Consider the following 26,017-nt stretch of genomic DNA (forward strand, 5'->3'; position numbering starts at 1 on the left):
TCCGACCTCAAATCATAGGTATTACTTTCTAAGCAGACTATACAGCAGTGCTTTTTATTAAAAATAGAGATGAAAAAGTTTTTGGCCACGTTATTTTCAATATATTTAGCAGTTTTGTTTGTGATACAAATAAATGTGTAAAGTTTAATACATAGTTTTATATTTTTAACAGTACGCCTAAAAACTAATGAATAAAATTGTATAATATGCTAAGTGGTGAACTTTTTACTCCATGTACTTTTCTAGTTATTTACTCGCATTGTCTTGAAACCAAAATCATTTGAATTTTGGAAGAAACTGACCTCATCATAAACCTCATCATGTTTCAAATACTCACCCTCATCTTGCTCTAAAGGCTGATCAGCCAATTGTTGTTCTAGTGCTGTTTCTTCTGTGCCTACTACTGGCTGCTGGTCTAACTCTAAAATAGCCTGCTGATCTGTTGCAACAGCTTCTGACTGCTGAAGCTCATCGCTTTCAATCTCCACTTGCATCTGTGTGGAAACATGTATGCTCTGCTGATCTACTGTAGAGTCATCTATTGAAGCAGACTGCTGATGCTGCTGAAGTTGCTGTGCAAGTTCGTACCTGCAAATAAAGGTAAGAAGGTTTTTTTGTGGCTTTAGACATACATTATGTCTTTTTTTTTTTTTATTATTATACAGCATAATTTACTATGCCTACAGAGCGAGCTAAGTATTTGCTACCCAGAAACAAATATCCGTATTCGATTATTAGCATTTAAGACTGAGCAAAGCTGCCTTTTGAAGTATCTTTAAGAAAGGACTACTGATATACATCGAAGGAGTTGCATAAAAATTGTAAACATACCTATGAGTCTTCATGTGTTTTTTACAGTTTAGTGATGTTTTGAATGTTTTTTGACAATACGGACACATATATGGTCGAAGGTCATTATGGATTCCCATATGTCGCCTGAGGCTACCACCAGTAGTGAAGGCCCCATTGCATATAAGACACTTAAAAGCTTTCAGTCCAGTGTGTGTTCTAATATGCGCTTTCAGAACTCCCGCTGACACAAAACCTCTTCCACACTGAGAGCACTTAAATGGCTTTTCACCAGTATGTGACCTTTTTAAGAGAAAGGAGAAGATTTATGTTTGATTCCAAAAGGCAGTAAGATAATAAATTTTCAAAAGAGTAAAATAAAGAAAATGAAAACAACTGCTATATGGATGGAAGAGGCCTAAGTTAACAAAATTTGGATATTATAGCTTCAGTAAATTATACATGTCCTGTATGTCATCATTGGCAGGGCCAGAAGCAATATTGTCTTCACAGCTTTCACCATGTTCTGCATTCCAGCTGCCTTTTCTGGTCAGACTTTGCCTGAATTACGCCATTTGGGTTGAACTGAATATGCTCTTTAGACTAAGATAATATCATTCACATGCAGTCTGCTCATTCTAGCTAAAACAATGTCCCCAAAAATTCAGAGAAAAATATATTATCCTGCACATATTAACTGCTACTCTGGCAATCTCTTAATGAAAGTCTTGGATACCTTTGACTGAATTTCAACAATAAAGAGGGCTTTTTTGTCTCTAATACATCTTCTACGGTTCACTAACAACTAAGTTTTAAGTAACTACAATCTGCAGCCAATTTTCTAGAAGCTAAGTTTTGGGAACAGAACTATGACCATCCTGAACACTCCCTGAAAAAAGCATGGTGTAATTAGTACTTCAGACTGCTATGTGAAAACTGTTAGTATAGGTGAGAGAGTTTCCCCACTTCTGAATACTATCTCCTGCTCAATAAATCCTTCCTTCCAGAGATATCAGAGTTTCCGTTTAAGACTCCACTGGGATGTAACACAGACTGAATGACAAGTTAGGAAATGGAGCAGAGTGAAATGAGGATTTTTAAAGTTACAACTGTAGTTTCTGAGGAGTGAGAACTAGGAGAAGGACAGTGTGAATGCTAGCAAATGGAAGATAAAAGAACCAGGATTTAATAAAATAACCAGCTGGAACTGGGGAAAGTTAGGGATGGTTTATGATTATAGTACTTTCAGAAGTCTATGACCACCACACCAGATGCCATAGTAAAGAAGAGTACGATAGACAGATCTACATATCTCAATTTAAATTAGAGAAAGTACAAAAGTCATGTAGAGCTCACGTTGCAGATGTAAGCAGATCACCACCTGCTTGCAAGGAATCTTTACTTAGGTCATAGTAATCATGACTTCCCCCTCCCCCCCCGTCTTCTCTTCCAATTATTTGGCCCACAAAACGTTGTCAAGGCTTGGAGCAACCTGACCTAACTTTGAAGCTAGCTCTTCTTTCAAAAACAAGGTTATACTAGTTACCTCCACTGGTGCTCCTCAGACCTCAATTTTTTCTATAACTCCATGGTTTTAGGGTTTTAACAAATACCCACACTATGGAACTTGAACAGAACTTGAAGGAACCAGGAGACCCCAAGAATGTTTACGTGATTACATTTTAAGCCTAAATTTTTAGGTTCAGTACATAGAAACTAGAAAACAACATGAGGCTGATTTCCTTCTCAAATAATAGCAGCTACATACAAAGCAGACGATTTGGAGTACGCATTTACAAAATTATTACAAGAACTTGCGTGCAATGCTTGCAGTTTTCTATATACCATTTAGGAAAAAAAAGAATTCTACTTTTAATGAACTGCAAGATAAACACAACCATGCATACTGCTAGAACTGTGCACAGGCACAAATTAGTGCAAAATCTCCTTCAACATTACCAGAAAAATCAGTTATCACTGGTTCACTACTTAAAGACAATTAAAACAACGAAAAGAAGCCTTTTCAGTGACCAATGTGTAAATTTCATACTTTTCCATAAGATTTGTTATTGTGTACATTTCCTTCCTCCTTCATGTTTATTTTACCTGATATGTTGTTTAAGATGACAAGATTTTTTATAGGCTCGATGGCAATAAAAACACTTATATGGTCTGTCTGCATCATTCACAAAATTGTTGTTAAAATAATTTTGGAAGAACTGGCTATTCCTTGGGATTGGCTGGATAAGACCTACACATAAAAACACAAAGGAAAAAATAATTGATAAAAGATATTCCAAAGTTGCAGTAATCTGGAAAGCTAGTATTTGAAAAAAAAATAAAAAACTTACGACTAGACTTTTGGTACAAAAGAATATAAGAAAATTAGCACATTTTCAGCACCTATTTGAGATTATATATATTCATCTACTTTGCATTATACACACTATCATGCATGCTGAGTGTTGATTTTTTTTAATCCATAGGTCAACTTCATTACATTAAGCCTCACATATATCCAAAATAAAAATCAATTTTAAAGAAAGTCAACTGTTATGAATTCACTGCCAATCAGATGCTTTGTTTTTCCTACCTCCATCTTATCCACATAACATTTAATGTACCCACATATATATTACAACATGACATATTTAATATGTATCTCGTGTGAAAATTAGTTTGCCATGATATGTAACAGCCTTACTTAAATGATATAAAATCGACTTTAAAATATTTTATTTTTATATGATCTACTCTGCCTAATCAGCATGCTTGCTAATTTTCTGGGTAACTCCAAATATTTATTGGGGGGCAAAAAGAATCAAAGATGGCTTATTTAAACAAAGACTCTTTACACACTGTACCCTGAAGCCAGTTAAGGGTAGTTCTGGAAAATCACGTAACAGTTTCTGCTACTAAACATCCAACTGCTAATAGAAGAGTATCTGTCTCAGAAGCAGTCAACATAAGGCCATCATTCCAAACACTGTAACAGAATGGGAACAGTAGCAGAGCTCTCAAGTAAACAAGCTCACTGTCATTCACACATCTGAATGACAAAGTACTCATCACAACACTAGTATGAAAGACTGATGAATGATGCAGTTTCAATAAAGCAGCAAAAGATACCTTTGTGATACTAAATACTCACCCAAAAAGCCCTTAATGCTATTTTTCCTTCTTCAAACTGCTTAGTCTAACCCTGTATTTCATATTCAGAAAGGAAAGTCCAATGGGTTTCTGCTGACTTCCAAATATATTTGAAAAGGGTAGAAGATAAGGAAAGGAAAACTTTCTACTTTTTGATGAGAGGTTGCAGCAACATCAAAAAGAGCTTAGGTTTATCAGGCTGTGATTTGAATAAGTGTATGTATATATATGTTATATATGTTATATATATATATATATATATATTTCTGTATGTGTATATGTAAATCAAAATTTCCTTTATGTTCCCCAGCTAACTCAGTCTGGGAAGAATATCTTCTCCCAGAAAAATTCTTCTGACATCTTTCTGCAATAGGAATGAGAATCATACAATATCCTGAGTTGGAAGGGACCCACGAGATCCCTGAGTCCAACTCTTGGCTCCACACAGGACTACCTAAAAGTCAGACCATGTTGTCCAAACACTTCTTGAACTCCAGCAGCTTGGTGCCATGACCACATCTCTCGCGAGCCTGTCCCAGTGCCTGACCATCCTCTTGGTGAGGAACCTTTCCCTAACACCCAGCCTGACCCTCCATTGTCCCAGCTCCATGCCGTTCCCTCGGGTCCTGTCGCTGTCCCCAGAGAGCAGAGCTCAGCGCCTGCCCCTCTGCTCCCCTCGTGAGGGAACTGCAGGTGACCACAAGGCCTCCCCTCAGCCTGCTCTGCTCTGGGCTTTTATAGTATCTTTTTTTTTTTTTTGTCATTAATATTACTTCCATCTCCCTGCCTATTGCAATTTCACTGCAGAGATCTTAATTTTATTGTAGTGGTTTTTTTCTTCAAAATCAAGAAAAATGACTGTACCTGTTCCTGGGTTCTCTCAAGAAAGAAAGGTTGTAGAATCTGAGTATCTGAAGCTTTCAGATTAAGCCTTGCTGCTACTCTTTGAAAATTTACATCTTATATCAGACACCAAATAAACAATTACTCTTGCTTCCAAGAATTATTGTATGCAATGAAAACAAGTAGATTTTTAAAGATTTTAGGATAAATATATTACCAATTTTCTACTACATAATGCTGACTATACAACAGACAAGGCAGGGGTTAGCAGACTGTTGAATCAAACAACAATGGAGAGTAAATAACTTGCCCACTACACCGACCTCTAATGGACATATCTTGATTGAGCTGTGAGACAACTTACCTTGTTCCAAAAAGTGGTTTTACATAATGATGTAATAATTCTTCTACAGCAGAATTAAAAGAACTATATGAATTATCTGTAGTATGTTCAAAAACTATTCTGCCCTTTATTGAAATATTATCTCTAATTTAGTTGAGGTCACAATTATACCAAATGCACTAAAATCTGTAACACTGGCATATTTAATATATGTAATTAGAATAAACGTGATTGACTCAAGAAAAATCTAAGACTGTATGCCACCTTTTCTATACCAAATGTCTAACAGTAGTTAAGCTGAAGTCCAAGTAACATAAGGTAAAAATGCATACACTTATTTCTATGGTTTATACAACTTCTCTGTAAATAAAAGACTTCTTATTAACTCAGAAAGCACAGGAGAGTTTCAAGCAAACTATGAAATACAGTGCTTTTCTGAAGCTAAGTTTATTAGTTTATCTGATGACTAATCTCAAAAGTACATATTTCTGAGTAAGGTCTAATTGTGTTCGCTTGATTAAACTGTGACCTTTTTGTTTCCCAGTGAAATCCAAATTTCATGTTTACAGGCAAACACAGATTTACTCACTCTTTACCTAAATCAGTGATGAGTATGGGCTCTTGCAAAGGGATGTCTGGTACAGGGACACTTGTTTTTCCTACTCGAACTTTTGCAGGTTTACGTTGATGTCGCAGCTTTCTTAGTTCCGTGTGTTTAAAATGTGAAGCTATATGAGTTTTCCGGTGGCCTGATGTTCTAAATTTTTTGTCACAGTGAGGACAAGCAAAAGGCCTAACACCTGCAAAAGATTAAAAAAATTAGTTTCTGATTTTATTTCTACTTCCCCAGAAACGTAGTTTTGGTATACAGATTCTTTTCTGCATTTTCTGTTTTGCTTTCTACCCAGGTGTTCACTGTTAAATATGTTTTCAGAGAACATCAATAAAATCCAATCAACAGTAAATATAAAATTGCCAAATTACTAACTGGTTATAACAGGAAAAAGACAGCAATTTTCAAAAGGTGCCAGAAGCTATCAAAAAATTGCAGATACCAGGTCAGAGAAAAGTGAGAAAAAAAAGAATCAGCGAACACGCAGACAAATGATACCTAATAGTATGAAAAAGATGAACATTGTAAAAGTTTCAAGAAATTCTGACTGTCTCTGAAGTGTCAACAGTGTTTGATGACAGCCAAATAAGCGTGCCAATGGGAATTTTTAAAGGATGACTTTCTCACTGCAAAATCCAGTAGTATTTTGAACAGAAATATTCAGTTCTGGACACACGGTCTCCTTGGAACGCATACTGGAGAACTTACTAAGTTACAGAGACAGGCAAAGCTTATGAACATTCAGCTTTTGTTCAAGGGGAAATCTGGGACTTACAGGGCTAGAAAACATGACTAGGTGCCACAAAGAAAATCAGTGGAAAATACGTGCAAGAAATAAGATCGAACTGCTGCTCTTCACAATACAGTAACTCAGAAACACCAAATGAAACTACTGGGCAGAATATTGAACGCAATAGAAGTTACTTCACTTAACATATAGCTCAACATTTGAATTCATAATGGTCTATCTGGCAGTAAGTTCACATGGATTCAAAATCAATTAGCTAAGTTCCTGAAACAAAAATTGACAGTGTTGCTTAACATAAAGGTGTGGCCTGCTTCATAAAACCCTCAGCCCCAAAAGAGCAGCGGAAACTAGTTGTACACTGCGAAGAAGCATTACTGTAGGCTTCTCCTCTTCAGCAGGTCTGCATCAGAGACAGCACAGAGGGCTAGGCGACCCTTTAACTTAACCCTGCAAGCCCTAACCTGATAGGCAGAGAAAGAAGTAAAAGTCCATCTCCAATAGGAGTTACATGCTGGAGTTCCATGAACATGGAATTATGTAGTCTTCAAGCAAACTGAATAGGTTGGATTTCTGCAGATGAATACAACACTGACATTTCAATGGAAAATTGAAAAATTTATCTAAAGGTGTTAGATCACAAAACACTGAAGACCAAATGCACGTAGCCAATAAATGACACAGGAAAAGAACTTTGCTACAAACATTTTTACAGAAGTCAATAAGAAACCATATCTTGCAGAATTAAAATATGTAAACAGAAGTGAAAGTTTCACATTTATGAGTATCTGGCTGAAAGTTTATTTAGCAGCACAAACAAAGAATGAAAAAGTAGAAAATGACAAAGTAGTCCATCAAGAGCGGAAAATTCATTTCAATCTATGCAGAAGATAGAAGCTGAGCCACACATCTTGAAGCTATCATATCTGACGTAAACAAAGACCAAATGAGAAGAGTTTTAGGGTATGCAACGCAAGATATTTAAAACAGGTACTTTGGTGAAAGCACCATGCAACACCTTATTGCAGAAGATAAAATAGGAAGTAAATAATCTTGAGAGATACTATGAAATTACTGAAGAGTGTAAAGAAGGGGAAATAAAAGATACAGAGTAAATAAGGTAACTGTAAATAAGTAAAATTAGAACTCAAAGTCTAAGTGTATGATTCTCTAGAAAGCATCATCAAATACATTCATAAATTGGTATTAAAAGGGAACAACAGCTGACACATCAGAAAACTAAATGCCCACGGCTTTTCTATAAGCCCAAAATTTCAAAGCCATGAAACTCTAGAGAGCCAAGACAGAAATTTTAAGTTCATCATTTAAGACAATGAAACTGATTTATTCCATGGTAGATATTGATTTATTCCATGGTAGATATCCACAGCATGATAGACACCTCTATAATTAAGCACTTCACATTGTATGTATTTGTTTGAAGCCTCACTCACATTATCGAAAACACACCAGCAGTTTTGGGACCTTACCTGTATGTAGACGAATGTGAACTTTTAAACTCCCTGAGGTGGAAAAGCATTTCATACAAAATTGGCACTTGAAAGCTTTAATGCCAGTGTGTGTTTTTATGTGTGCTGTGAGAGTACTCTTAACGGCAAATGCGCGGAAACACTGGGGACACTTGAATGGCTTCTCATGGGTATGAATGCGAATGTGGCGCACTAAATCACTTGGTTTTTTAAATTCTTTAGAGCAGTAAGGACAAACATGCCACCTTATTCCATTTTCTTCACGTATAGAACCTGAAATAAGAAACGAAACCAAATTTAATTTGTTTGAAGTATTTTAACAGTTTTGTTTTATAAGTTCCACTATACTGACACCATTATACTAAGTAATCAAAAAGAACACAAACACATTTTGCAGATGCCACTACAACACACTCTGTAGACAATTAACTTCTCAATCAGATGCATTCTACTTCACAAAAGTAGTGACGGGCTGGAATGAAAAACAAAATCCTGTTGAAATTCAAAGATTTTTATGCTACTGAAAAGGAAGAAAGGAGAGAAAAGAAAAATGAAGCTAAGAAATGTCTGATTTCACAGAATAACAAGAAACAATGCAGCTTGAATGCCACTTCAAATGTAGGCATAATGCAGTATAATATACCAGTTAACTTATAAATACCACATCTAACACAAAATTGTTCAACAGTAAATGTAATTCCTCCATAACCACACCTACAAATTATTTTAAGTACTAAAGACTTACGTATCTCACTGGAGGGGTTACTTTATATGGCACTCTCTTATCCATATTCAAGAAAGCCATGAATCCCTCACAGTTCTCATCTAAGGACCCTTTCAGGCTCAAAGTACACTGTTCTCCGTTTATCTCTATTTCTAGTTCAATTTATGATACAGATACAGCTACCACACAAGAAGTGAACAACTGAAAGGAACGTTACAGGTGTGTTTAGAAGTAATATGGGTTGCATTTGGACCAATGACATAAAGGCAGAGCTGTTCAGCAGATACACCGGCATTTCACATCAGCCCAGTAGAGCCTGTACAGTTGTGAACATAAATTTACAACTCAATCACTAGTTTCAGGTTACAGACTTAGACATGCAACATCAGTGATAATCTGTATGAGGCAACAGCATTGTACTTGTGTCCATGTGAGGCCTCACTTCCAAAAGAGGAAAAGGAGAGCTTGCAAGAACCCTCTGCTCTGGGACACACCATGAAATCCCAATCCTCCTCAAAGAAGGATGATAGGAGAAACAGGGAAGAAGATTTCTATTTTCTGTCCTTTTCCAAAAATTCCACTGATCTAAATCCAGAATATTTAATAGTGTAACTTCAGTTATTGCTACTCCATAAGGTTTTAGTATAAAAGTTATAAATTACATTGATCACAGCTTATACAAATACTGTATTTCAGATAAAAGTCGATGTAGTCTGTAACTGATCTGCAATGTTTTGGGAAATTCCTTTATAAAGTCATCAACACCCCCCAAAATACTGTAGTCTTTACAGCACAAAAAGTATCAAACAGCGGCAACATTACCAGGTAAAAATGGCGATTTTTTCTTAATAACCTTTTTTTCTTTTTTATCCAGTTTATCTGTACTCTCTTGCTCCTTATCTTGTTCTGCATTATTAGAGTCAGTCTGATGATTTGAGAGAGTCTGGACATCTGGGTTCTGATCCTGGGTCCCAGGAGTCTTAGCTTGGCTGCAGTCAGTAGAATGTGCAGAGACAGGAATTGAAGACAACCCACTGTTCTCTAAAGCTTGCTAGAAGAGAACAAAACTTTTAGACTAGGAAAGAAGCATTCTCCAGCTGCACCAATTTTTGTCAGACTGCTATTTAGAAGATGTAACACAAATATAATTAAAGGACTTACCTTTCAGAAAAGTGCCAGTTGTCTCTATAGAATCAAACATTTGCCAGAAATATACAACTATGTCTTATACCTACACTACATAAGAGGATAGTTTCTCTTATAAACAGTCAATCTGAAGCCGATTAGCTTAGGGAGAAGCCATAGATTGTATAATCAAAAAGAAAGACTGCTACATCAAAGAAAGACCTGGAAAAGCTCAAAAGCCTCTGTTAACATATCATTGATAACCCTCTGAGACAAGAGCAATGCACTCATTTCATGCACACCTGAAGGGACCGAAGTGGAGGCACTTTCATGGATACTATTGCGTATGAGAAGATTCTGGATCAAAGACCTCAAACACATTTCAGTAAGACTGCAGACATTTGATCACTTGAAAGAAAACATTTTTATTTTGTACAATATGTTTAAGGTGCTAAATGCTCGTACTTCCCATGTGTGTTGTTGTCGTTTTTTTGTTTGTTTTCCGATAGCTATCAAGAGTATAGTTATATTTTGTATTGTAATTTGCTGCCACTACACACAACCTTCCAGACATTAGGGAACACAGCACAGGTAACATAATGAACCTGCACAGAGCTACATGTAACATTCAGGTCTTCCAAAAAAATTCAAGTGGTTCTTAAAAGGTTAGAGATAAGGAATAGCTTAAAGGTTAGCAGGATACCACCAATGCTAAAGGAAAACACTCTCTGCCCCGTTCCATCCTGTTTGTGTCTTTAATGCAGAGGAGGGTGCAAAAGAAGCATAGATAGTTGAACTACTGCCCAACTACTCTTCCATACTACTCAGCATTTCCTATTGCCAATACCAAGGACGGAATAATGGGTTAGACAAAACACAACCCAGGAAGGAATTTGCACAGGTAAGAAAAATTCAAATAGCCCGTATTAATTAGATCAGGATAAAGGCCCAGAGACATTCTCATTTTTTAACTAGATAAAAATATTTTTCCCTCTTAAATATGGCTACACTTTAAGAATCATAACTTAAGGACGTGTCAAAAGCTGCTTCAGGGCAACAGATAAGAAGTCAAAGGGTAAAATGTCCATGAATGGGTGTGTACACTCACATCTTTCCTCTAGGCCATGTAATCAATCTTTGTAACCTTCGTTTTGTAATATTATATAAAACAGTATCCTGGCATGTTCCATTCCTGTTCATTAGATCTTTACTATTGTCTCTTGACTGATAAATCATTTCAAAATACAGGAGGATTGCTGTCATTGAAAATACTGAAAGAATTTCACTAAAATAAAAACGAGAAAAAACATTGAAATGTAAAGATGTTATCGCACACAGCTCTGACCTGCAAAATATCTCTATTGATCCCCACAGCAATGCTGAGTTGCTGACCAGGTTGTTGAGGCTGGTTATTTTCTACAGGACCAGGTTCTGATAACTCAAGGAGCTGCTGGATGACATCAGTTACAGCCTGTTGTCCCTGATTAGCAGTAGCTGAAGACACCTGGTTTTCTGTCTGCTGAAGAAGCGGAGACCGGAAATGCGTGGCCTGAAATATACAACAGCATATTTGTAAAGGAAGATGAAATGTATATACGAACTTACCTGTTCGGCTCCCTTATGTGAAAGGTCTGTTCACTGTCCACTACAAGGACTTTCATCAGACTACTTCACACAGATCTGCTACTTAAGGTCTTCTCACTCCCTTTTTTTGGGCTTCTTCCCAAGATGCATAACTGTAAGCTTAAAGCTTGAATTAAGTTTGTAGCAACTACTGAACCTTCAACCAGTTTACAAAACACAGGGATCAATTACTGAATTCCATATGGAGAGGCCACATGAAAAGTACAAAACAGATACATGACACTGATATGGTTGTCTTTTTATAATTCACATTTAACTAAAGTAAGTCCTTTAGAAAAGAGAACTCCTACTAGCTGAGATTTTTATATTAAATAGTGTTGTTACACTGAAACCCTTCAGAACAATCAAACTACTAACTTGTTTGCCTCCAACTTTCAATCTTCTAAATCTGTGCTTTAAACGAAACTGTTTATACTCTGAAAGTTTAAATATACATGGAGCTGTGTTCAAATACTCAAAAAAATCTTAGTCTAAAAATCAATTTTTTTCCGTTCTGATTTGATAATTGCATCCTTAAGCTACCTTAGTAACAAATGAAGAAAAAAGATTTAAAAACTTGGTATTTCTTTTTAGAATCACAAAGGTATTCAGTTCTCTTTCATTTATGAACTTCTCTTTCTTGAAGCACACTGCACAAGTATACCATTATTGAAACAAACGCTTTTAATCATTTTACTGCAAAAAATAAATATGTATTCATATAGTGGCTGGCCCTGTAATTCTGTTTCTTGGAACACACTGGATATTTGTTTTTAATATTTCCCTTCCCCAAAAGTAATCACTTCCAGGCACAAACGCATATACAAAACACTATATCCTTTAGATCATTTTTGACAAAGAACAATCTCAGGCTTCACACATGTAATATTTCTTTCAATCTGAAAACTCCCCAAGATTTTCTTTATATTGACACATTACCCAAGACAGTTAAAATGACATTGTCACCACATTTGAGAACGGTTCCAAAGACACGTATGAAGAAAAATCAGCTTGATTCCAATTTCCAATTGAGTTCTGAGAATTTAATGAATTTCACGTCTTTGCATGAGACAATATAAAACAAACCCTTCTCTCATTTTTCTTGCATGCAAGCAACAGAGTAACACTTGCTATTTTGTTGCTATTATAATTAGTTCATCTTTTTTCACCTCACCAGTGGGACAGATGGAAAAACTTTTCAGATTCCAATTTAACAAAAAAAATATAAGCATTTCAGTAAGTATTTTACAAAAATATGACATGTTATAAGACATTTTCACTGTAACAAACAGGAACTGAAGCAAAGCATGTTGTTAAGGACTGAAACAGCTCTTTGAAAAGACTGCTCTTTTTCATGAAACAGAATGCAGGGAAGCCTAGACCAAAACAAAATTCTCCCAGGTTTTAACACAAGAAAAGAATTGCTAATGAAGGAATTAGCTCAACATCATCTTCAAAATTACATGTATTTAGCCAGCGTATTCACGTATTAAACAGCAGTATATATATAGTCTCACTGAGGTTATCTTTTTTGAAAAATACATGTATGCATATGAAGTTTGTTACCATTAAGCTGGCCTGTTAATTATGAAAAGTTTCAGAGATCTCTTTCTAGATTTCCCTTAGAATATTTAAATATCTAATTTTAAAAATAGCATAGAAAATAAAGTATTATATCATTACTTTGTAATTCCACATTTGTTCAATTAGAATAGCGAACCTTGTGATCACAGGCTTTCTGATCTGGCTGTGTAACTAACACAGACTGCACTGCTGAGTCAATTACTCCCTCAAGTGAAGTAATTGTCCAGAAATTAGTCTTTTTTTAATTAAGCAATTTATTATGGTAACTTTCTATTGCTAACAAACTTCAGTGAGTTGCTCCAACAGTAAATTATCCACACTAAAATTCCCTATGTCATTTCAAAGTGTGAACTTATCTAGTTTCAACCCTCAAGTCTCTTTTCCCTGTCTTTTTAATAAAGAGATTATAGATTTTTCCCTTTTCTGCAAAGCAGAAGATCAAGTCATCATTAAATATTTTATCTGATGGGCAAAATAGATACAGCTCCTTGAAACTCTTTGATAACAAAACACATCATATAGTTCAAGAATTTTGATGGGTGATTCCTCATGTATCTTTCAATACAGATCATGAATAGTGGACATAATAAACAGACAAATGATAAAAGCAAAAATTGCCAGAATGAAATACAGAGTGCATATAAGCTTTTCACTTTCATGCAAACATTCTTCTCAAAATAAAAAGACCAAACGGATCTTTCCAGGCAAGGAAAATTTTGCTTTTTGCTGATGTATCAATTATAACCTTTTTAATCCCTATTATTATGAATAAAATGTCTGTCCTTTGAATTTGGCTCATTTTTCTGGGCCAAACTGCCCAGATGTGCCCAGGTTGCACATCTGATGGCATGGCAACAAGCACGTCTTACAATAAAGAATGAGACTTTGAAAGCATGTAAGAAAATTGCTGCTGATTCATCTTTGTACTGAAGGTGGTGCCATATGCTCCTTTTCCTCAAAATTCCCATACATTTTACAATATATAGTTGCTAGTTTAAAAATAGAAGGTACCCTAGCAAGGGGAAAGAATTCAAGTTTCCTCTCTGCTAGACTACAAAGTCAAACTTCCCTTTGCTTGACTTCCTAGATTCCCCATATATAAGGTGAAGCTGATTTTGCAAAGTTGCACACAAACTGCCTGGGCACCCAGCAGCTACTAAGGTATTCTCTTGAGAAGATGTTAGTTTGAAGAGCCTGAGGCTAAGGATGGAATTGGAGACGGTTCTCTCACTTGCTAGGGAAGACTATCAGACACTTCTTTGAAGAAGGTGGGAATGGGGACCCATTACTCCCAGCTGGCACCTACCACCAGGGAGGAACCAGCACTCTGCATCAAGTAGAGGGAACCACACAACAGGACACGGTGATACAGGAGCCTAATTTCAACGTTCAGATTCAATTAAAAAAATAGGCAGAACTACCCTCTTGACTCAAAATTTGACAAGAAGGTCATCAGCTCCTCTTTGGAGCTTGCTTTGTTGGAAAGCTTTTGAAAATAATGCACCCTATATGAAGTCTTTTCTCTCCACAATACCTACGTGCAATCACCAGTAAGTCTGCCTTCATATATTAGCTGGTGAACTTATCACAGAGGACAATTGTGTATCTTTTTTCCACCAGGAAGTTTACCAAATTCTGTAAAGTTCCTCCCCTTTCTATTCTTGACAAAAAGAACAAACAAAAAAAACTCTATACTTACGTTCTTCCATTTATTATCAACAGGTTGCAAAAGATTAGCAGGAGATGTTGTTAAAGGCTGGGCGACAGAATCCTACAAAGAAATAAAAAGCAGTATTTTAAACTTTTGCACAAAAAAATAGAAATAAAATAAAAAACCAAACAGTTTAAGTACCACAGTTCACTTTCCTACAGCATTGAGACTAGAGAGAGAAAAAAGGAGACTATGGGAAAGATACAAATGCACACAGAATCACCAGTGTTGCTCCATAGTTTATGTATATTAAACACGAATTTTAGAAAGCAACATACCTGACCTATAAAGCACTGATGCTGCAAATACAAGTAACAGCCCTGGAGTAAGCAAGTTTACAAGATGCACCTATGTATCAGAAAAGAATGCATTCTTTGGTAGTGCAGCAATACAGGTGACATCAACTTTTGGAATGAATGTATTTAAGACAATCATTGCTCATCCCCACATCCATAGCAAGAGATGACAAAGAAAAATCACAACCTTTAGAACAGGAAAAGTATTATACAGGAAGCCAGTTGTTAAAGAAGATCCGCAAGTTCCGATCAGAATAAGGAAGTCAGTTCTAATGTAAGAATGCTAGTGCTAATCTCAGAATCTTTCTACAGCAATAAATAAATCAACCATTACATATCTGCAATTTCAGATGAAAAGTTAAATATGGAAATGATAATGTTCTTAATACACAATTAAGATGTCAGTCATCTTTGTTCTTCCTTATTAAACTTCTTTGCATCTGTTTTTAAAATGAATTATTTTTCTCCTGTTTTGCTTATACCATTGTGTAGAGATATTATTTTTCATTGCCTTCATGCAAGCAGAGATAGATGCATGAGACAAAGATAATGGCAAGACACTTCTGTAATATCAATGTGCAATTCAAATGCAAAATACTCAATCAAGCCAAACAAAGCAAAAAAAACACAACTGGCCAGGGAAAGCAAACATTAGGTAGGTATGAAGGAATCTTTCTCCATTCTGCTTTTAAGATAAAACTTGTGAATGTGAAGACCTACAAAAAGATGTATAGATTATATGTACTTTCAAGTAAATAGGACACATTAGTTTTCCCTCCCCCCAAATTAACCTAGAGACAAATAGCATCTGCAATATAGAAGCGCAGCTTTTTGGAAGCTAAAGAGAAATGGTTCTCCACACAATACTACTAGACACTTGCTGTCAACAAGATTTAGTGGCATAACGAAGCTCGAACTTTAAATTTTACCCCACCCCCCCCTTTCAAAGCCTGATATTACTTGTCACACATTGAACTTCAGAGCATTAAAGCTGGAAACGGTAAGAAATAGCAGAAGAAAGGCAGAGAGGTAGAAGCTTTCTTCAAAGAAGAAAATATGTTATGATGTAGTCAATATGCACAGGCTTAAAAAAATAGTCAAACGAAAGCAGAAGCATTTTTTGAATCTTAGTATTTTCTTTTATTTCAGTAATGAAAGAAAACACATTCAGTATTGCTAATAAAGCTAAGATTTTTCCTTCACGATCTTGTCAAATAAGAAGCTAACATTGAAAGTAAGTTATAAGAAACACACAAAAGAAGAATCTCCTCCGTATGGATTAGAATTATACCAACAATTAATTTATGAAAATGAGTTAACGCTATTAGGTACTTGGAATAATCTAGGTTTCATTGTTCCAATAAAACTTCCAAATTAGTTTCATTACACAGAACGAAAACCTTTCCTTCCCACACAATCTGTAACTACAAGAGTTATGTTTTAATTAGTTGTAGAATAAAATCATTATATTTCCATTAAACCCTCAAACTGTAAATCCTTTTTTGCATTTACTTGGCCGATCTACTTTGTGCCAATATGCAAATCAATTCCAAAAAGACAAATCTAAAAAAAGGACAAAAGACCTACAACAGGTCAGAACTAAAGTTACATAAATAATTGCTGGAATTAAAATATAGACCCAATTAAACTCTTACGGGAATTTTCATAATATACCGAGTGAAGCTTACCGCTGTAACATGAGATACATCTGTTGAAGAGCTCGCAGAATTCTGTTGACCACCCATGTGCATCTTGCTGATATGTGTATTCAAACTACCCAAGCTTTTGAAGACACAGCTACATTCTGTACAGTTGTACGTAGGGCCATTCTTGACCTTCAGGAAAACAAAAGTGTTTAGTACTCATTTTCCCTAAACCTACCTAATTATCTTTTACATTATTTATTTACATAACAAATGTACTATGGGATTATGAGAGTTAAAACGGTTTATTTCTCCAAGTTACTGGTATCTTGTTATGGAATCGGTCTGGTATCAAGTCAACTGTAATCTATGTGCATGACTCATCTCCACTTCTCAACGCTGGAAAGCACAGAGAGCGAGACAAACGTCATCTGGCTAATCAGGCTTCAGACTTCTCTTTCCTTACAATTTCCTACCATTACACACTCAGAAGCAAAACCAAAATGCAACTTTATCAAATAAGATGTGCCTGCAAAAGTAACAACATACTGAATACACACTGAAGTTGGGAAAAAATGAAGGGAAAGAATACAGATAGTTTATTTTCAGATTTTGGTTCTCTTTTGTTTACTTTTGCAAAAGCGTCTTTGATAAATTTCCAAGAACAAATAAAATCCATTTTTCAGGTCTGAGTAAAACAAAGAGATTGGGCCAAAGGCTATTAAGGACTGCACGAAAAAAGAATGGTGAAGGACAGGGAAGCTTAATGTACTATTTGAACACATAGGATTAGAAAGTGATCAGCAACAACTTGTTTGAGACCTTCAGGGCTAGGGGTTGAGGGGACATGAGGTAGTTAAGGCAAATAAATGTGCAGTTTCTAACCATGCTCATATCTCACCTCCCCCTCCTCAGTTTATCAGATAGCAGTAAGATCCAGTGCAGTACTTTCAGATATGTAGGGGACAATGAAGTCTTCAAACAAAAATACGCTCTTCTGCTTGCAACGTAATATGGAATTCTATTTTCTGATATTAAGCTTTACCTCTTTCCGAAATGTCTTGTTACCAGTTATCAACTAACAAAATACAGATAAGATTAAATGGTGATAAACCAAGTGGGAATCATCCTGTTTTATCACCACCTGTAACAATTCTTATTGTGACTGTTTCAGAATTAGAGTTCTGCACACAATCTTGAAGGAAATACAGTGACAACAAGAAAAAAAAATCAACAAAAGATCCAAAGCCGTAACTAAAATGTATGCTCAGGATCATGCAACACCGCATGAGATGTGACCAAGAGGTAGCATTTATGACAAAACAGACAAAAAAAGTGAACATACTTGGCTTGATACCCCAAAACTTTAATACTAAAAAAATCCATGCAAATTATGAAATTAATGCTGATGCAGGTTTTTTATATAGCAATAGCTATCATGTATAGGAAGGTGTGAATAATAAGGAAAACAAGTCATACGAACCCGTATGAAGTGTAAACGTGATTTAATATAACTACAAGTAATACAGAATATTCTGTTAAGGACCGTATCCTAAAAATAAGAAACTATCATACTAGAAGGTTCTGTAGTAAAAAAAAAAAAAAAAAATCAGATAAATTAAATCTGCCATTGTAACACAATAATCGAAAATGAGAATGTAACTCTTTCTTCTAACTCTGACAGAGCGGAGAGAGCATCCTGCATGCAGCAAAAAGAAAAAAAAAAGATGCCTGTACCACTTTATACCTCCAAAATCAAAATTAGGTCTCTTTCTATGGGTATTTCAAACCACAAATCACTGAAGTCAGTGCAGTAATTACTGAACAAAGTTGCATAGCCAGTGCTGCTCAGAAGACTATATTGTATCAGTACCTTAGGTATCTTAAAAATTGTCTGTCACAAAGAAAAAATATCAGCATTAAAAAATATATCATAAAGAGGTCCAAGTTATTATTTTTTATTTTTTTTTTTTTAAGTCTTATTTCACGATTTTTTTCTGGCTGTAACTGCAAAGCTTCTGAGAGAGGCTGCAAGATGCATTCTTCAAAGACAATTATCAACTGTGCTTTATATATATAGATAGTATAGCTATACTTTATGAATATATAGATAGTAAGTTGCTGTTTGGGCTTGAAATTTCTCCTTTTCTACTTTGCAGTTTTTGGCTTACTTTCACCTGATTCCAGGTCTCATTCTCTCAATACTGAGGTAAGTAGCATTTTTAGCTATTAAAGGAAACAACGTTTTAATCTTTCAATGTACCGAAAAGACAATGGTAAATGAAGGCCTTGCTAATTATCCTAAGCATCCATTTATTCAGATGAAGTTATTTTAAGCAAGCTGAATTTGCTGGTAAAAGCCAACAAACTGGAATCTATACTACAGCAGAAAATCTATATTGGCTGAAGAAAGCACCAGTGCACATAGAAATAGCAAACAGTACATTTTAAATACTGAAAATGGAAGGTTAAACACCAATAAGCAGTATATTAGCACCAACCACTTTATGAATAATTGCATTTACCTCTGAATGAACTCTCTGTATGTGTGACTGAAGATTGCCTTTCTGAGAAAAGGCAGCAGGACAAAAGGCACAAGCATGGGGTTTTTCACCAGTGTGCTTGATCATATGGGTCTGCAATGCCCCCTTCTGGTTAAAGGCTTTTCCACATTCACTACATTTAAAAGGTCTTTCACCTAAAGGGGGGGCGGGAAAAAAAGGCAGCTGTGGGGTAAGAGGCTTTAAATAAATGTTAGCGGTTTCCCATATCTGAAAGGAAAATTCTATCACTAAAATAAATTATTGCATGTAGATAGATGTACGCACATGGATGAGAGCTGAAACACAAATTAGATGTTTTGACAATGACTGTTTACTTCAAACACTAATCCTAGCATCTAGACAAAGATTTGAAACTTTTTCACAAAGCTATGACCTAGGTGATTATTACAGCGTGTAAATTAAATGAAACCTGTACAAAAAACATTTAGAACAGCTTCGCTCAACCCGCGGATCTAAAAAGTTACTACACAAAAGCACCGAAGGAGGAAAACAAAGAGGTGAAAAGGAGAGAAAAAAGGCAAAAAAAGTCATTGGCTCTTCCTTTACACCAAATCCTTTTAAACGTATACACCTGCATGGACACAAACAAGCAGGAGGATTAAGGGGGGCACAGAAAGTAATAAATAAATAATGCTCAAAAATCTAACCTGTTATTTAGCTTAAAATCAAAGTCGTGCAGCAACACTGCAAAAGATTCCTGCCCTACAATGAGTATTAACAACCACCTATCCAAAAAGGTGCAATAAAATAATATTCTTATTATTTGGGACACTGTACAGCCCCACTCAACAACTAAAACTTTGAATGTTCTTTTTCAAGACCCTCATATTATATTATTATTGAGCATTAAAGAAAATCCTGGGCAATATTGTTTCAAGAATCTGTCACTATTCCCTGATTTTAGTGTTTTCAATATTGTATATAGCTACAGTTATTTGCACATCGATTAACCCTCCCTCCCCCCCCCAAAAAAAAACAAACACAGAAACGTTAAGTGATGAAAAGTAACAGAACTACATTAACACATTACAAAGCTGCATGTGTTAAACAGACATCAAGCACAAAACTCAGTTTCTTATAACTTTGTGTCTTAACTGACTACTGGAAATCTCCACTGTGAATTGAGTATTAATATATACATATATATATTTTTTTAAATGAAACAGTTCTGCGGTGTTAACTCCAGGACCCTGAGAAAATTTAATACTTTGCTTTTGCACATTCCTATATCAAAGCCACTACAGGTATGCTGTGCATCTGCTACAGGAATAAGCAATAGTATTTGCTAAATATTATTCACAATAAAGCAATTTCAATCAGTGTTTTTGTATTACTTCTGATTATATTAATAAGTGTAGTTTACAACTAGTTTAATGAGATTAATTCTTAATTCATTCTCAATTATTTCTTAATTTCACTGTTTGCAGTGAAGGTAGGCGTTTTCAGAAACAGGTTACAAGACCTGACGCTATGATATTCTTAAGGAACTGTTCTGCTGCATTTGGGTTTTGAAGATGTTTTACAGTCTGCAGGTTTTAGTATGCATTTTTTAATACAGATTAAATTCAGGAACACATTCAAGGCTTCTCAAAACACAGTAACAAAATTCATATTGTGATTTCCTAAGTAAAATAGTTACCACTAACAAGTGCTAGTGGACACACAGAAGAATTGCTTCTATTTAAGTTCTATTTAAGTAACTTTCATTACACAAACTAAATCTTAATTCTAGCGTGGAAACGTGCAATACATGTAACTCTCAAGCATAACAGTAAAATACCGATTGGCGTGTGCACGGTGGGGGGGGGGGGGGGGGGGGGCATTACTCTGATTTTAATATGGGGAATTTCAAAATTTGAGACTTTACCCCACCACCACCCTGCAGGGTGAAAGTGCTTTAATAGCTATCAACAAAAAAGTAATGCAATCATGATGGTAGCGTAGTACTATACATGCACCACAGACATACTCTTTCCAAAATTAAAGATGTACATATTCTAAATTCTCCCATATATTAGAGTGCCTCAAGCAATTAGACGCCAGACAGATTGGCTGTGGATTTAAAGTAATAATGTAATTCGTAACTTAAATGAATATTTCCTAGCTACTTGAATCTTGAAATGACATACTGTCATGTGTAGATTGGGACTGGTTTTTTTGTCTCTGGTTTCCCAATAGACAAATGTCTTTTTATTCTTCAAGAGAACTGCAGATGTTCTTGAACTTATTAAAGCTTCACAAATGTGTTCTCAACCAACTATAATTTTGCTTAATTCTGATCCAAATAGCTAAAATAACATATCAAAGAGACTAAACTCTAAAATGAGAAAACTACTTTTCAATGACTTTTTTGGGTATGATTTTGAGGCAACTTTTAAGGCAGGTACAAGGGTGACCTCTTGTGTCACTGCATCATAACTAAACTCTGTAAAACTCCAATGTTCCTATGAAAAGCTCACACAATGAAATTCTAAGGGAATTTTTATTTCTTTTCATAAACTGTCATTCCTACACATGACGACTCATGATATCACTGTCTGAGCATAATGCTAATACAAAGAATATTGGGCAATTAAATCATTTACTACTTTAATTAGCTAAAAACTAAACAAGCAGCAATTTATTCATAGGATGGAAAATACATATAAATTGCACATCACTGGAGCACCTTCAATGTTTTACTTAAATCCAATCTCATCCTATATTATGCATGGCTGGTTAAAACTTAACTATTCTTACAGTTCTCTGTACACTTCCTCCTAAACTTTTGTAGGAATTTCATACACCACTTTTTTCAGTTATTTCTATTGTTTAAGGATTAAACAAATATACATTTTTTTAAACTAATTTAGCCCAAACCACCTGCTATTCATTCTGCAAAATTGATTAGTCTCCCACTCTTCTTTAAATATCAAAATTACAGTCTTATCACCTCCTAAATTCACTTTGGACATCCTGAACGTGGCAGTTACAGTAAGTCAGAAAAAATACAGGTTTAACTTTAAATAAATTGATATAAAACAAAAGCAATGCCACTAATTTACTATTTATTCTCATGTATTTCTACTGGTTTTGAGATTTAACATTTTAGAATCTGTTCTATAGAATATGCAAGATCTTATTTAGAGTAACAGACAAGCCCTGATCAAGCGATTCAAATTTTATGGCCCTCTGTAAGGCCCTGTTATGGCCCTTATGTAAGAACTAAGTGGCATTCTGTAACAAACGAGGCCTACGAAGTACTTAAGGTTTCCAGATGTATATCATTAGAAACAGTTTTTAAAAAGTCTTAAACATATAAATTTTCCTCATCAAAGGAATTACATAAAGGGGTTTTTAAACCAACAGACATCATAATAATGTTTCACATCCCAACAGGGAGAAAAGTATTTAACATTTCAAGGGGTAATAGAATTTTGTAAAATAGTTGCTTTCACAGTCTTACCTGTGTGTATTCTAACATGTCGAGTTAACTGACTTGGTTTTTGGAAGGTCTTTCCACAGTGAGGACAGGAATAGGTAAATCCACTTCTGTCAATGTTTCTGTTATAAGATCTGGTATTTGATACCCTGTCATTTAAAAAAAAAAATCTTTTTAATCCTAATATTAAGCATTATTTTGAAGGAATTTATTTTACTGCATCTTTTTTTAACATACACCTTTAATTTCATGAACATATATACCATCAGCTGTATTAGTTTAAAAAAGTTCTTTAAAAGTGAAAGAACAATGGAAACAGTTGGAGACCTTTAGGTCTACCTACACAACACCACCAAGAATTTTATAGTTATATCTGTAATAAAATTGATACATCTTGTAGGTTCTCCAGAGAACTTACAATTTCATTGTAAATTCTGCTAGAAGTACAGAGAGACTTCAAAAGTACTGTTTTGGTGGGAACTTTCAATACTGCAAATTCATTTCTGTTCCCTGAACACAGCAGAATCTTTGTTCTCAACTATGTATGAGTATCTCATGTGCATAGACACAGTTTCTTATGTCTAACAAGAACAGGTTAAGAATTTAATATCCCAAATACGTATCACAATCTCCACAGAGCCACAGTAACATATGAGACAAAGTTCCATAACTGATTTCTCTACAAATCAAGCCAACTAGTTTAAATGACTGCTGAAAACCAACAGCATACATGTGGAAAAACAACAACTAATTTTATCCAGGGGAAAAAAAAAAAAAAAAAAAAAAATCTAAAATCTGGGATACCTTACAGACCATTACAACAACTCAGTTAAAGAAGCAGAAAAAAGAAGGTAGCAGGCAAACCACTTATATCCAGACCACTTCACATTTTCATTAATGCCTGACTATTTATACCTATACAGTAATTCAGCTTGCCAATACTGCTCAAGGCAAGCTGAAATTACAGATTTTAATACTTATTGTTTTTCTAAAGAAAATAAGGACTAGCTAACATGGATCAGCTGTGCAAAATATACCTTGAAGCATAAACTGGTAGCAACAACATGAAAAATAGCAGGGAAGTAATAGTCTGTGCAGAAGAAGAAATCTTTAAACTTCTACTCAAATGATGCATCTTTCTAGTCCAAAACAGAGTCTAAATACATTGTCTATTTAAAGGACAGAACATTTCCTCTTCCAGTTACTTGAAACAAATTTTGTGTGTTTTTAAACTTTTTATACTCTTCCAAAGAAAGCAGAGTTTGTGTGATACTGTTACTACTACACATCAATTATATCTGCTAAAGTTTACTGAATTATCCAGAGTAAAATCTGCTGAAGACTGAAAAGCAGCACAGATAGTAGGACAGATTTTTAGAGTCTCTTCTTCCTTCCATCTCAGGTTAGATGTACACCAGCCTGACTGTTCCAATATGCTCTCTGATGAGTAATGACATCTGTACAGTATGGCTCTGACATTTTAATAAAGAAATAACTAATTTGGAAACAACTGCAGGGTCAGTCCTTCAAGACCAGGTCATCTTCTGAAATATTTCAGCATTTACAGTTACATTGACCATTTTCCTTTTAGCGGAAGATTAAAATTATAACTTCATAATAGTTTCTATTCAAATGTTTCAGATATAGAACAGGTACCTTTTGGGAAGGGTAGCTACTTTCTGAAAAAAAAAGTCTTGTTTCCTTAGGTCCTAAAAATTTCAAGCTTATTTTATAATTAAAAGCAGGAATCAAACAATAAGACTTTTAACTACCCATGTAGGTCCTTGAACTTCAAATACTATACTGTATACTGTCAAGTTAGATGAAACACTAACTTTTCATAATTCATCTGAACAGTGTGACAGGACTGTGTCATATCAAAATTCAGAACTTCCATGCTTTTCTCTTCAAAATCATTTCTACTGAAACAGAGAAGGTCTGAGCTGCGTTAGCTTTGTAATGAAATAGCTCTCATACAATTCATTAACCTGGCTCACATACACGGGTTGCATTGGAAGAGCAGGTAAAAAGACAGTAAGTAACTGTTATAAACAACAGTTTCTTGGATATAAATGTAACACATCACTACGCCAAAATTGATAAATAAGGTGAATTTCATATAAGGAAGCTCAGATTCCAAAAGTAATCTTTATTTTCCTAAACATGAATTTACAAATGATCACAGAGCTCTACTTTCCTGCAAAATGAGAAAAGTTACTCGTAAAAGAAACAATCTGCGAATGAAATACCACAAATAATTGTTTCTCCTGTTTTGTCACTAACCTCCTTGTCAAGATTAATGTCATACCAATTTTGTCCTCCTTGAAAAAAAAAAAAAAGAAAACTCCAGATCTTCAACATTTTTAACAAACACAAATTAAAACTATATTTATATCTCATTTACATCAAAACGTAACATGCCTAACACTCAAAAATCACAGCTGTCATATTATATTCACTCATCTATTCTTTATTTATTCATCCTAACTTACACAGTAGACATCCACAGTGAGAATTCACCTTTTCCCTAGTATTACATGCTTATCTACTAACCCAATACAAACATAGCAACTTCATGCTCCAAACAGTCAATTTTCAGTTTGCAAATGGAAACTACAATTCATTTTTAAACCTTCTGGAACACAAATGGTAAGACTGCTTGACCTAAGACAGATGCTACTAAAAGCAATTGGAAATACCTGATATTTCTCATTTTTAAAAATGTATTTTTTCCTGTCTGTTAAGTTTATCGTCAAAACCTTAGGCTTTGTTAACGTATAAACTAAACCAATAGGAAGTCTTGCTTTCTTCTAATATAGTTATCTTCACCTTCTTAAAAGTGAAGTTAAAATAGAGACCTGAAAGAAATTACAGAACAAATATTGACCAAAATTAAGAACAGCATTTATTAGGCCTCTTTTTTCCCCTCATTTTGTGCTTTTTCAGATTTATAACTCATGGCAGGTTGTGATGGGGACTAGCAAAATATAATTAAACTGCAAGGAAAAAATCTTTCTTCTTTGCAAAAGAGAAGCATTAGCGGTTACTGTAATTGCAAAAATCCTACGTAAAATTAACATACATTTGCTTCAATGTATTGCTATTAGGCTTTAAAAATCATACAAATGCACTTCAAAAAGCACTGTCAGAAAAAAATTAACCTGTGTTTACAAGTAGCTGACGGATGAAACCGTGCCTAGTATGGATTCCTAAATACAAAAATGGCAAAAAAAAATGGCCTCAAAAAACGAACCACCTAGTTTAGCAAGGATTTAAAAACAAGTGTCATTTCAGAAGAGCATACCAAAGAAAGGAAGCGACCCTCCACAGATCATGGTACTTCGATGACTAGA

At 35.0% G+C, this 26,017-nt stretch overlaps 1 protein-coding gene across 1 annotated transcript in view; it reads right to left on the reverse strand.

Moving 5' to 3' along the window:
* ZNF236 (zinc finger protein 236) overlaps nt 1-26,017 on the reverse strand; it is a 72,838-nt gene that overhangs the window by 30,415 nt on the left and 16,406 nt on the right. The window contains exons 5-15 of the mRNA XM_035550667.1: nt 22,689-22,813; nt 19,205-19,377; nt 16,725-16,871; nt 14,729-14,800; nt 11,168-11,371; nt 9,520-9,748; nt 7,974-8,246; nt 5,722-5,925; nt 2,896-3,040; nt 832-1,092; nt 338-588 (exon numbers count right to left, since the gene is read on the reverse strand). Coding sequence (XP_035406560.1) covers nt 338-588; nt 832-1,092; nt 2,896-3,040; nt 5,722-5,925; nt 7,974-8,246; nt 9,520-9,748; nt 11,168-11,371; nt 14,729-14,800; nt 16,725-16,871; nt 19,205-19,377; nt 22,689-22,813 — 2,084 coding nt within the window. The remainder of the gene's footprint in view (nt 1-337; nt 589-831; nt 1,093-2,895; nt 3,041-5,721; nt 5,926-7,973; nt 8,247-9,519; nt 9,749-11,167; nt 11,372-14,728; nt 14,801-16,724; nt 16,872-19,204; nt 19,378-22,688; nt 22,814-26,017) is intronic.

This window comes from Cygnus atratus, chromosome 2 (genome assembly GCF_013377495.2).
Source record: "Cygnus atratus isolate AKBS03 ecotype Queensland, Australia chromosome 2, CAtr_DNAZoo_HiC_assembly, whole genome shotgun sequence".
In the NCBI taxonomy this organism is placed as follows: Eukaryota; Metazoa; Chordata; class Aves; order Anseriformes; family Anatidae; genus Cygnus; species Cygnus atratus.